The sequence below is a fragment of the Malaclemys terrapin genome, chromosome 7 (genome assembly GCF_027887155.1).
Source record: "Malaclemys terrapin pileata isolate rMalTer1 chromosome 7, rMalTer1.hap1, whole genome shotgun sequence".
Classification (NCBI taxonomy): Eukaryota; Metazoa; Chordata; order Testudines; family Emydidae; genus Malaclemys; species Malaclemys terrapin.
In genome coordinates this window covers 30,608,688-30,622,304 of record NC_071511.1, presented here as the reverse complement: position 1 = coordinate 30,622,304, position 13,617 = coordinate 30,608,688, and the positions used below count along the sequence as shown (strand labels likewise).

The following is a 13,617-nucleotide window of genomic DNA, read 5'->3' as shown; positions in this document are numbered from 1 at the left end:
TCGTTGAATCCCATCAGGTTCTATAGGACCCTCTTGGCTTCACTCACAAGGGTTTTTCCATCAGGGACTCAGAGCTGCTCTTCCCTGTTCTTTAAGTACCCATCAGATGGGGGGACATCAGTGATGTCTGGGCTGTAGAATCGAGCTCCCCCCCTTTTAAATAGGGAGATGGCATGAGCATCGCACTCCTTGGTGCTGTTGGGGTGACGAGCCAGGTGGGAAGTGTTATCAGAACCCCACTCCACACCGAGCAGTGAGTCTCCCCGGGGACAGCAGTTCAAAAGGAAATTGACTGAGGCTGTCTGGAAAGCGAAGATTCTACATCATAAAAAAGTCAATGTTTTAACATTTGTTTCCATTCCAATATGGAACTAAACCAAGACCCTTCTCTGGTTTGAGAACAAGTCACCCCGGCATAGGCTTTCGGCTGAGAGGTGGGAGATCCAGGTTCAAATCCTTGCTCTGTCTGATTCGAAGCAGGGATTGAACCTCTGTCTCCCACATCCCAGCTGAATGCTATCCTGGAGTGCGGCAAGGGAATGGCATGCAGAGGTGATCTTGCCCAGGTAAATGGGCCCTGCTGGCGCATGTCTCTCTTTAAGACGAAAAATCCCATTCTGAGCCTGGGAAATCTTCCCGACTAAAGCTTCCTCAAAACCGATGCATTCCCGTAAAACGGTTTGGTTTGGCGAACTGGTGTTTTCCACAGAATAATTCCTGAGCAGCTCGATAGCTGATTTGGCTAAAGAGCTGGAAGCGGGAGCATGTTGGGATGCCTGGGACACAGCCTCACTGCTCTGGATTTCTCCATCCTGTGCCTGGGAGGCTTTCCTATTGCTTAGCTCCGTGGCCAAGAGGAGTGATATCAGTGAAGTTTGGCCAGGCCTGAGATGTGTCGTCTGGAACAAAGATGATTGCTGATCCGTGCTCGGTGATAAAGCCTCCACTGGGGCTTTGGCTAGCCCTGTCCATCCCATCCTCCCGCCCCATTGCTGGATTAGCATCACAGCACTCTGCAAAAGCTTAGGCAGCTGACTTGGGCGGGGGCTGGGGATGGAAGACAGCTGGGAGGGAAAAATTAACACCTTTCTTGAGTCAACAGAGCAACAGCTTTGGAAGACCTCTCCTGAGAGGTATGGAGAGTAACAGAGTCATTTCTAGTATGGATCTGCTGGGAAAGGGTGGAGAGATGAAATGAATGCAGTAAAGACACATTCAAAGCTCTTCCTTGGGAAGGAAAAATCAATGCCAAAACACAAAATGGAGAATAATCGGCCAGGCTGCAGTAATGTGGCAAAGGATCTGGGGGCTAGAGCGGATCACAAATTGAATATGAGTCAACAATTTGATGCTGTTGCAGAAAAAGGCAAATATCATTCTGAGGTGTTGTGACAGAGTGCTGAGGGCTGGCACTTGAGCCTGCACTCTGGTCACTGTTAGTACTAATTAGATTCGCCTGGAGAAGGCCTAATTGGACTGAGGTGTACCTGACTACCAGGCCAGACTGGGACTGCTGAGTAAATATGCCGATTTACCCATTCCCCGGGAAACTGTAGAAGAGGGCACTGGGAGGAGTGCTCGGGGGAAGAGAAGGAGAGAAACAGAAGGCTAGAGGAGCCTGCCAATGAAAGTCTTCTTTGAATAGTGTCCTTTTGCGTGCTCTGCTTCAGGGACACTCACCCCCTTGTCCTTTAGTCGGAGATTTTTGGTAGCTCGGCTCCGTGTGCATCCTATGTTCCCTCATGCCCTGCTCGGAGGCTGTATAGGGCTCTGTGGATGAACCACTCTCAGTTCCTTCTCAACCATCTGAGATGGATCAGTCGCTTAGCCTCATTACATTTCTTCAGTTCATTGGGTTTTTTCCTTTAGTTAATTTATTTACTTTTTATTGAAGGATTTAGAGAGACTTTCTCTTGATCCTCTTCCCCTTTGGAGAGGGAGACTTTCCCCTGCTACATACTGTGGCCCTGAGTTATGCCAGGCTCTCTGGGCTTCAAGTGGTGCGTCTCTTGCCAGGAGGCCTTCCTGGTCAGTGACAGGTATTCCCATTGTATCCGCTGCTTGGGAGGGCATCACATCCCGCAAAAGCGTTCCCATGTGCTCCACTTTTAAGGGCAGGGTCATTAAAAATCGGGAGCTAAAACTGAGACTCTTAATGAGGAGTGTTCCCTCCAACCAGCCTCAGATCCAGGTCGGGTGACTCCCTAGAACATAGGTCACTGAGCAAACACAGTTCCCTGTCAACTTTGGCATGTTCACCTGGGTCTATGCGCAGAAAATCCACGGAGAAGACCCACAGAAAACGGAGTCATTCTTTACAGAAAGAATGCACCTCAAAAAGACCTTGACCCCTGCAGGACAAGACCACTACAGAGACTTCTAGTTCCACCCTGGATATGACTGAGGCTCCAGACACTTTTGGTACCAATCCTGTGGCCGGAGCTCTAGGCTCAGCAGAGAAAAAGGGTAGCAAGCATGCCCAGGTACTGAAACCTTTGGTGCCGCAGAAGAAGGACACTGCATCATTGAAGCATTCCCTTTCTAAGAGAAGGTACCCACAATTCCTCCAGTACTGTCAACATCTAAGCTAGCTGCTAAGACAGTGTCAGTACTGGGAAGATGCTATGTCTCACATATGGTCTTGGTGCCCCCACAAGGCATCCTCATCAGTACCATCTACTTCGATCAGAGTATTCTTACCAGAGCACCATATGCCCTCAACACTGACAATGGAACAGGGCCCTGCTCTTCAAACACACCCCGTACTGCAGGAATTCAGATTCTCTAGGGACCTACTTGTTTCAGAGAAGTCGGAGTCTCTCTTGTTACTCAGTACTGAGAGATTATCAGTACCAAGACAAGCACAGTCACTGAGGTGGGACCTTTCTCTGGTACCCCTTGACTGTCCAACACCTTCAGAGAGTGCTGGGGCTCCTCCCGTTGAAGGGGAATTTCCCTCCAATTCAAATATTTCAATCCGGGGTTCCCCAACACTTCAGACAAGGGATTTCCATCCTGACACTTTTGACAAGATGGGGGAGTTGCACCAAAGACTGTCCCGTGTTCTCCTGGTCTGGTTTGAGCACCAGTGAATGCCACCCCCAATGCCTTTTGAGCACCAGTGAATGCCACCCCCAATGCCTTTTGAACCTCCCCAGTGGCTGTACTGGGATCCTTGGCTGTATATCGTCAGCAGTTTTCCCATGACCCTAGTCTCTCTCGTGGGGAATACAGGGGGAGACACTCCCCTACTCCAACTGTTCTGCTGTTACCTCAGACAAAAGAATCCTTTGAGGAGGAGGAGGCCTGGTCAGATACAGAAGTTGCTCCCCAAACAAATATTTCTTCATCTTCCCCAGATGAAGTGGTTATGCCTCCTCCACTGACTGTGGCTGATGATGTCTGACACTTCCAAGAGTTAATGAAGCATACTGCAGATTCCCTTCAGATTCCTTTGGAAATGGTCAGGTCATCACAACTACTCAGGTTGCCCTGCCCATTAATGAGGCCCTGTTGGATTCTCCAAAATCCATCTGGCAGAGCCCTGCAACAATTCTGCCAATGAGTAAATGGGCCTATAAGAAATATTACACACTGGCTAAAGATTCTCTTCACCCATCCAACACCAAACTCCCTGGTTGTGGAGGCAGTGAACAAACATGGCAGACAACATCATGTGAAAGCCACATCATATGATAAGGACCAAAAATGCCTTGATCTATTCAGCAAAAAGACCTACTCATCCTCCACTCTTCAGTTTAGGATCCCAAACTATCAAGCTCTCATGGCTAAATACAATCACTCAAATTATGCCAAATTTACCACCTTTCTCGAGTATCTGCCGGCTGACCAGCATGAGCAGTTTCAGGCTATTATTAACAAAGGTCACCTGGTAGGTAGAACATTGATCTGCCTAAGAGACATGACTACACATCAACCTCCTCAAACTGAGGGCAGTCAGGACTGTCTGTATCCACTTCCTGCCTCTAACCAGGAAGAAGTCTATAAAAATTCTCACAGACAACATAGTTTGCATGTTCTATCTCAGCCAACAGGGAGGAGTCACATCCCCTTCCCTTTGTGCCCAAGCAGTAAAGTTCTGGAATTGGTACATAACCAGTTCCATCCTTATTTTGGCCACTTACCTTAGGTTTGGCCATTTCCATCCAGAGACTCTCCAGGTGGATCTCTGACTGTATCATATTGTGCTATAAATCTTCAGATATGCAGCCTCCTTCTAGGATGTTGGCCCATTCCACAAGATCTCTATCTGCTTCTATGACATTACTCAAGAATGTCCATATTCTGGACCATTTGTAAGGCTGCCATTTGCTCTTCCATACATACCTTCTCCAAGCATTATTCAGTGGTCCAGTCTTTTAGATCAGATGCTGCCATTGGAAATGCTGTGTTGTCTTCAGTCTTGGTGTCAGCTCCGAAGACCATCTCTAGCTGGGGGTGCTGCTCAGTAGTCAGCTGAAGTGGAGCACCCATAGAGACACTATTCGAAGAAGAAGAGGTTACTCTCCTCCAGTAACTGGAGTTCTTTGAGATGTGTCCCCCATGGGTGGGCCACTGTCTGCCCTCCTTCCCTCCACTTTGGAGTGTCCTCTGGGGACTTTGTGGTAGAGAAGGAACTGAGGGTGGATCATCCACACAGTCCTATATAGCCTTGGAGTGGGCATGAGAAAGCACAGGGCACATGTGTGGGCCAAACAGGCATTACTACCAAAAATCTCAGATTAAAGGCACAAGGGTGCACACATTTTGAAGAACTCCAGTTACTTCACAAGGTGAGTAACCTCTCCTTCTGTGAAGAGACTCCTCACCCACCCCCCTTTTTGGAGAAGGGGTCAGAAAGTTGAGATACAATGTGTAAATTTGTGGAGACACTGCTGTGTATTGGAGGAGGGATTAAAACACTCTAATAAACTACACAATTTACAAGCAAAAAGGTCTCAGAGTGGTCTGTGTTTGTGGAAGGAGTGTGTTAACAGGAGTGTTGTATGTAAGACATGGGAGGTAATTGTTCCACTCCACTCGGCACTAGTGAGGCCTCAGCTGGAGTATTGTGTCCAGTTCTGGGTACCACAGTTTAAGAAAGGTGTGGACAAATTGAAGAGAGTCCAAAGGAGAGCAACAAAAGTGATCACAGGTTTAGAAAATGTGACCTGTGAGTAAAGGTTGAAAGAATTGGGCATGTCTAGTCTGAAAAAGAGAAGGATGAGGAAGTACATGATAACAGTCTTCAGATGTGTACAAGGTTGTTATAAAGAGGACGGGGATTAATTATTCTCCATGTCCCCCAAGGGCAGGACAAGAAAGAATCATAGTTTGCAACAAGGGAGATTTCGGTTTGACATTAGGGAAAACTTTCTAACTCTAATGCTAGTGAAACTCTGGAACATTTTACCTAGGGAGGTTGTGAAACCCCCTTCCTTGGAGGTTTTTAAGAACAGGTTAGACAGACACCGCCCAGGGATGGTCTAGATATAGGTGGTCCTCCCTCAACCCAGGGGGATGCACTAAATGGCCTCCTGAAGTATCTTCCTGCTCTATATTTCTATGATAACCTAACAGCTCTCACCAGCCTGCAAGAGAGAGCGGGGTCGTAGCAGAATCATGGAGAGACAACAGCATGGGGGATCTAGGGCTGGAGAGCAGGGAAGTTCTTGAGGTCCAGTAGTCCCACAGCACTGAGTGCTGCCCAGCGCCTGTCGTTGCGCAGACCCATGACCAAGATTGGGATTCCCTGTTGTGACAGGTCTCAGATCCAGATCAGGCCTCCTTTCATGCGGAGCACTGCACAGACCCCAGACTAAGATCGGGGCCTCTGTTGTGGTGGGTGCTGCACGGGTCCCAGACCAAGATCGGGGCTCCCTGTCTTGCTGGGCACTGCACAGATCCACAACCGAAATCAAGGCCCCTTGTCATGCCAAGTACTTCACCAGCTCATAGCAAGATACAGTCCATGCCCTGAAGGGCTGCCAGCCTAAATAGACAAAGGGTAGGGGGGGAAGCAACATGCCCAAGGTTAGTAGCTGAACTGGGAATAGCACTCGGGTCTCCTAATTCCCAGTCCAGTGCCCTAACCACTCAACCCTGCTGCCTAGGTGCTCTGATACCTTTTGACTAAGCCCTGAAGCTCCTGCTTATGCTAAGCTGGGAGGGCTCTAGGTTTAGAGCACAACAAGGGCTGGTGGGCCTGGATTCTGATGTTTGCGGAGTCACCAGTTGGTCCCAGCCTGTCCTAAGGAATGCCAGGTAGGGGCCTGGGTCTCCCTGAAAGCGCTGTAAACTCCTCTGTGTGTCTAGGGCTCCTTGCACAGTGTCCAAGGCCAGGTTAAAAGTAAAAGGCCAAGGTGTCCCCTGGCCTTTGAGAATTGGGGCTGAGGGTCTAGCGTTGGGGGAGATGCTGGTAGATTTACAGCCAAAGCGAAGAAGCTTAAATCCAGAGTTGGTTGGAAAGCACAATTTCCATTCTGTGGAAAATTCAAAAATTTTGGGAAAAAATCAGTTCCAAATTGTAACAAAAAGCCAAAATTTCCAAACAAAAATGTTGATTGGGCAGCATCAGAGTGTTTTGTTTCAAGAAGGTCGACACGTTTGCTTTGGGCTTTTCTGTCTATTAAACTATTAAATAGATAAACATAAATCTAATAAAATAAAAGGAGTGTTTTGACCCCTGGCTGCACATGGCCTGGGCTTTAGCATGAGGGGAGCAGACAGTGGCAGGGGTGGCTGAGCCTCTCCACACCTGGGTTCAGTCCTTGCTCCACCACCAACTTGCAATGTGATTTTGGATGAGCCTCTTCCGCTGTCCATGTGTCTCAACTGAGGCAGGTTTTAGAGACTGGATTCCCTGTGCTCTGAGATCTTTGCATGCAGGCAAGCAAAAGGTTAACCCAAAGAGGTGGCCATAGGCCATTGGCACGCTCCTGGGGCCAGCCTGGCCTGGCTGCTTGTACAGAGCAGGACCGAATCACAGCTCCCAAAGCAGATTTCTGGCCAGTGGGTAGCCGTCTGGATCCTCCACCCCTTCTCCTCTTTGTCCCAAGCATGAAGTCAGCTGCTCTGATGAGTAGAGCCGCCAAGCCCAGCTGGCTGGGAGCAGGGCCCTGCGCACCTGGGGATGAAGGAGTCTGCAGAAACAAAGGAGTCATCATCTGCTGGGGATGGAAATCGTTGACTGTTAACTTTGGAAATATCCGGCGCCCTTTCTTCCGTCCAGTTAAAGGCAATTGCAGCCTGAACCAGGAGGCCTCTGGGGCCTATGAGTCAGGAGTGAGAGCATCTCCATGCCCAGGCAATGAGCGCAGAGGAAGGACCTTGGCCAGAGATGCTTGGATTCAGCTGGAGCTGAAACTAAAGCAATTCAGACTAGAGCTCAGGTGCCAGTTTGTACCCGTGAGGTAATTAACCAATGGAACAACTTCCCAGGGGCTGTGGTGGATTCTCCATCACAAGCAGTGTTAGATCTGCTCTAGTTGAGCCAGGGATTAGTTCAGGGACGTCCTGTGGCTGTGAGATAGAGGAATCAGACCAGCCTCTAGGGCACTCGAGTCCAGGCCCTGCTATCTCAGCCAACCTAGTGCAGAATCCTGGTCGCTCGTGTGCATACGGGCACATACCCACGTGACAGCACATATGCCTACATGCACAAGCGCATGCATGCATCCTTCTGCACAAGCTTGCGCACACTCTTCTGTTAACAATTGTATTTCCCCTCCCCAGCCCAGTAAAAAAATGTGTGGAGAAAGGTAGGCATGAGAGGCAGGGCACCTGGGTTCTATGCCTGGCTCTGGAAGGGACCCCCTCATCTAATGACTCTCCAGGAGTCCTGACACCCACTTCAGTGCCCTGGGCACTAGACCAGGCTGTCACACACACCGTCTCTCCTGACTGGGCCAGTGGCGTTTGAAATGTGGCCTGAGACAGACCCAATGAAACTCATGTCACCAAACAACCACCCCCTGCAGTTTGCTCCTGGAGGGATGGAGTGAAATGGGCTCTCCCTCTCCAGTCCCCCTGGGAGCTGGCTTCCCATGTCACCCGTGACCAACACAGAAGCTGGCAGGTATACAAGCCTCCAGCCAGGCCTTTTGTGTGACCTCATGGCAGCATGGCCCCCAGGGTACTTGCGTCAAGCGGGGGCAGTGCAAGGTCTAAGAGCAAGCGGCAAGGCTTAATGAGGAGCCTATTTACATTCCAGGGGGATTTGCACCCCATAAATGTGAGCGATGGGCCGACTCTGACGGGAGTGGGGTAGGCATGCAGTGCTGGGGGCAGGTTCTGTAGCTTTGTTCTCCTGAGCCTGCTAGCCTGGGCTCTAGGATTGGGGGTGGGGTGGATGTGTGTTGTGCGGAAACCGGGCGAATGCATGAGTGTGCATGTTGGGGGTGCATGAGCATGTGGTGTGGGGGTGCATGAGTATGGATAGGAGCAGTCAGGCCTACACTAGCACTTCTTTGCCATTGTGGCTCCCTTGGTGTACTAGGGCTTGTGTATATGGCCAGTTAGTGGACAGCAAGTGGGCGTGCTGTAGCTTCACACCCTGGCTGGCCAGGCACTGGCTTGCTGTGTAAGCTTCTCTGCTGGCTCCCCTGGGCTGGCAGATCCTCAGGGCGATACTGTTGCCCAGGCCCTCACCCTCCCCTCTGTCTCTGTGTCCCCCAGCTGCACCCCGACAGTGATCCCAACAATCCCGACCTGCACAGCCAGTTCATCCAGCTGAACCAGGCCTACCGGGTGCTGAGCAAGGAGGGCAGCAGGAGGCTCTATGACAGCCAGCGGGCCTGGCACGCAGCCTGGCCCACCACGGGCAGCAGCCCCAAGCACAGCCCCTTTGACTTCACAGACCTGGGACCCAGGCCTAGTACCAGGTAAGGGCACCAGGGCCACAGCACAGGGCACAGAGGTGATGCTGCTGTAAGGGATCGGAGCCTGGTATCCCCCCACCTGCCAACGTGAATCAGACCAACCTCCAGCCCTCTCTACCCAGCTGCTCCCCCACCATGTCTGCGCCCCTTGATCCCACACTGGCTCTGAGCCAGTGAGGAGACCCAGGCTGTGTTGAGCCCCTGCTAATCCTGTGTGGGTCTGAGCTGAGAAGGGCCAGCACAGGGACCTCAGGCCAGCGCAGAGGTGCTGGGACCTGCGGCTGAAATGGGAGCAGCCGCCACTGACAAGCTGTTGAGCATCAGGCTGTCAGGAAGTGCTAAACAGGAAAAGGCCACTTAGCCCATCCTGCCCTGGCCGCCCCCGCGCCCCATACCAGCTCGCCACTCACGCTAATGACCTGGCTCCGTAGCTTGCTCCACCTGGGCCGCTGTCTCCATAACACAATGGAGACCAGCCCCCCGCAAAGACTGGTTTGAGATATGATAGCTCACTGTCCTCCCAGTGCTGGCTCAGACCAAGGGGCCCATCTAGCCCTATAACCCCCACCCCCTGCATCAGACCAGGGAGCCCATGCAGCCCAGTAACCCCCACCCCCCAGATCAGACCAAGGGGCCCATCTAGCCCAGTATCCTGCCTGCCACCCTGGATCGGACTAGTGGGTCCATCTAGCCACATATCTGCCCTACCCCAGATGGGGAAATGAGGTCTGTGGACTGCAAGGCTGGGTTGGCTGCATTGGCTACTGAGTCCCCTGCAGCGGCCCCGGGCCCCCCAGAAGGGCTGGCAGCTCTCCAGGGTAGGGCCATCCCTGCAGCTCGCATGCCATCACCTAGGCATTGCTGGGGGGAGGTGTCAGGGGAGTGAGTGAGTGTGACCCCAGCAGACACACTGTGAAGCGAGTGCTCCCAGCTGGCGCAGGGGTCCCCAGGCTGGGACATCCCTCCCTGCATCTCCCAGCCCTGGGAAGAGACGGTTCCAGAGGGGCTGCGTGTACCGGGGCAGGGCCATTCTCTGGGGCAGCCCAGAGCACCCTGGGCCCTTGGACCCTGCGTGGAGGAGCAGGACAGCTGTGCTGGGTCTCGCAGGCCGCCAGAGCAAGGCACCCCTATCAGCACCGCTAGGGATGCATGGCCCTGATACTTTGGGAATTTCATAAGTGACTGGTCCAAAGAGCAGATAGAAGCCAAGAGTCCTGACTCCCGGCCCCCTGCCCTGAGCCTGCGGCTCGATCCTTGGGAGAGATCCCAGGAGTCCTGTCCAGGGCCAGCAGTCCCCTGGGGTCAGACCCTTCCCCCCAACGCAGCCCCCATCAGTGACTCTTTGTCTCCCAGTAGCCGAGGGCCTGACGAGAACATGCGCTACTGGGAGCAGTTCCGTACTCACCATGCCAAGACCTTCTCAGGCACCCAGGCCAAGCAGAGGCAACACTGGAACCGGCAGCTCTTCGGCTACTGCCTCTTCCTTATGCTGGCCAGCATGGCTGCCCACTATGTGGCCTACAGGTATGGGGGGCAAGGAGTTGGTGGGGCACTGCATGACAGCCTGCCTGGGAGAGGGCTAGGGGCCTTCAGAGTGCCATCCCCCGCCCGAGGGCAGGGTCATCCTCTACAGTCTATCCCCTCCCCACCCCGAGGGCAGGGTCGTCCCATACGCTACACAGTGTCCCCCCCAAGAGCAGAGTCATTGCCTCCAGTCAATTCCCCCCCAGGACTCTGGTCTTAGCACTTCACTCCTCCACCCTTGGAAGAGACCATTGCTCAGGCTGTGCCCTCACTCTTAGGGGTTGTTCCCCAAGAGCCAATAGAAATGCCCCTTTCCCCAGATACCTCTCCCAGTGCCTGGAGTTAGTCCCTGGGCCCACACGCGGGGCATGGATCCACAGTGGGATGGGAGGAATGGGCTTCAGGGAAGGGGCAGCTGGTATAAAGTGTCCTTCCCAGGACTGGGACAGCCCCACCCCTCCATCCCAGGAGTCCTGCCTCCACTGACTGCTGGCCCCACTCTGTGCCTCAGTTTCTCCATCTGTAGAATGGGGGCACTGCCACCCATAACCCTGGCATGGCAGATCAGCACCAGCATGCACCCTCAGAGTCCTAGCACTGACAGAGTTATAGAAAACTCGGCCAGGGGTGTTGTCCTGACCCTTGCTCTGGTTGTGGGGTGAAGTCTTGGTCTCATTGCGTTTCCTAGAAGCCATCTGGTGCTGTCTTGACTGGCCTCTAGCCCGCTCTGTGCCATCCCAGCATGCCTCTGTGGGGAGACCCGGGGTCAAAGGGTCTGGAGTTGTGCTGGGTGTGGTTGGGGGCCTCTGTGCCATCCCTGCACCATAATGTCCCCACCCCCACCAGCCCAAGCCCCCTCTAATCTCAGTATCTCCCCATCCATGCCCACTAGTGCAAGCCTCCCGTGATCTCGGCCTCCCATGTGGCCGGCCTTCCCACTCACATCCCCACGGGCCCCCATGTCTCTCTCATGATCTCAGACTCCCACATGGCCAGTGTCACTCTTTACATCTACACACACACCAGTCCATGTCCCTCCCTTCCCCCCACAATCTCAGCAGGACTCCTGGCACCCCAGCCCAGCTTCCCATTGTCCAGCACAGCTGGGTGCACATCTGTAAGGCATTATACGTCTGAGTGGCTCTTGCAGCGCAGCGAGCCAAGGGATGTGGGAGCCAACAACGTGGTTTCTCATAACCCGAACACCAGCCTGGAGGAGCCAATGTCCCAGGGCATCTGCTGACACTTGGAGCAGCTCTCCCCGTGCCCTCGAGGCATGGAGCGTACGCCAGCTGCCCTAGGGAGGCATCGAGGTCACCCTTCCCAAGAATGTGGATCCTGCTAGAAATATCAGCATCTGCCCAGCTGCCTGGGGCTTCCATCAGGGCCTTTTGTTTCTTATTAATGTTTTAGCACATTGGCGAGTCCATAATTGAACAGTGAACAGCTGCCAGGCTGGGGGGCAGGGCCTAGATTGCCACACTGAGGGAGCTAGATAACTGTGTGGAGTGGGGCCAGGCTGGGAGTCTAGGTCACTGGGCGGTGGGGGGCAGTCTGGGAATCTAGATCACTGTGTGGAGTGGGGGCAGTCTGGGAATCTAGATCACTGTGTGGAGTGGGGGCAGTCCGGGAATCTAGGTCACTGGGGAGTGGGGGGCAGTCCAGGAATCTAGGTCACTGGGCGGTGGGGGGCAGTCCAGGAATCTAGGTCACTGGGGAGTGGGGGGCAGTCCAGGAATCTAGGTCACGGGGGGGGGGGGGGGGAAAGGGGAGTCCGGGAATCCAGAACACTGTGCTGGAGGGCAGTCTGGGAATCCAGAACACAGCACTAGAAGGGGCCAGTCTGAGACTCTAGATCATAGTACTGAAGGCGGTACCAATCTTGGGGGTCTAGATCATAATGTGGGACAGTGTGCCAGTCTGGGAGGGTGTAGATCACAGAATTAGAGGGGATGCCCATCTTGAGGAGTCTAGATCACTGTTATTCACAGCCACCACGGTAGGCACCCTTACTCAAGGCAGTCCCTTGCTGTTGAGTGTGAATTTAGTGCTGGCGGGATAGTGCACAGATCACGGGTTTATGAATGCAGTGAGGACAGCAGCTCCAGCGCCATTTTCCCACCCCTCCCCACAGACCTTCCTGGGCGCAGGCAAAGGGGGATTCATTCTCTTTGGGGCCTGATCCCAGGATTCACGGCAGGCAGTGGGGGGGAAATCAGTGCCTAATGTGGGCTCTGCTCAGGCCTGCCACTCACTCGCCAGACTGGAAAGGATGTGAGTCACAGTGGATGGGAGTACATACGCAGATAGCCACACGTACACAGACATACAGTCATGTGCACTCCACCCATGCCGGATGCATCCCCTGGTGAGTTCCTAGTCTCTGGCCTCATGCTACAAGGGGCCATATTGGCATCAGGGTCCCCCTTTCTGGGATGGGAGTGGGGACCCAGCCCCTCATGCATGGCACAGACTCCCTGGCATCCTGACTTCCAGCCCCACCTATGCTCTAAGCCAGGGGTGGGCAAACTTTTTGGCCCGAGGGCCACATTGGGAAATAGAAATTGTATGGCGGGCCATGAATGCTCACAAAATTGGGGTTGGGATACGGGAGGGGGCTCCGGGTTGGGGTGCAGGAGGAGGATCAGGGCTGGGGCAGGGGGTTGGGACGTGGGCAGAGGCTCAGGGGTGCAGGCTCCTAGCAGCACTTACTTCAAGCGGCTCCCAGAAGCAGTGGCATCTCCCGTCTCTGGCTCCTATGCGGAGGCGCAGCCAGGCGGCTCTGCTCACTGCCCTGTCCGCAGGCACCATCCCTGCAGCTCCCATTGGAGCGCGTAGGAGCTGGAATGGGGCCATGCTGCGGCTTCTGGGAGCCGCATGGTGCGGCCCCGACCCAGCGCCCCGGCCCAAGCAGGGCCGAGCCGCGTGGTGCGGTCCCGACCCAGCGCCCCGACCCAAGCAGGGCCGAGCCGCGTGGTGCGGTCCCGACCCAGCGCCCCGACCCAAGCAGGGCCGAGCCGCGTGGTGCGGTCCCGACCCAGCGCCCCGACCCAAGCAGGGCCGAGCCGCGTGGTGCGGTCCCGACCCAGCGCCCCGACCCAAGCAGGGCCGAGCCGCGTGGTGCGGTCCCGACCCAGCGCCCCGACCCAAGCAGGGCCGAGCCGCGTGGTGCGGTCCCGACCCAGCGCCCCGACCCAAGCAGGGCCGAGCCGCG

General features: G+C 54.2%; 1 protein-coding gene across 6 annotated transcripts in view; it reads left to right on the top strand.

Moving 5' to 3' along the window:
* The window catches only part of DNAJC4 (DnaJ heat shock protein family (Hsp40) member C4), a 74,561-nt gene that overhangs the window by 46,958 nt on the left and 13,986 nt on the right, over positions 1–13,617 (top strand). For 5 of the 6 annotated variants that reach the window (XM_054035999.1, XM_054036002.1, XM_054036001.1 and 2 more), the window contains 2 exons: positions 8,677–8,882; positions 10,233–10,403. In XM_054035999.1, coding sequence (XP_053891974.1) covers positions 8,677–8,882; positions 10,233–10,403 — 377 coding nt within the window. The remainder of the gene's footprint in view (positions 1–8,676; positions 8,883–10,232; positions 10,404–13,617) is intronic. The other variant, XM_054036000.1, reaches the window with a different exon arrangement.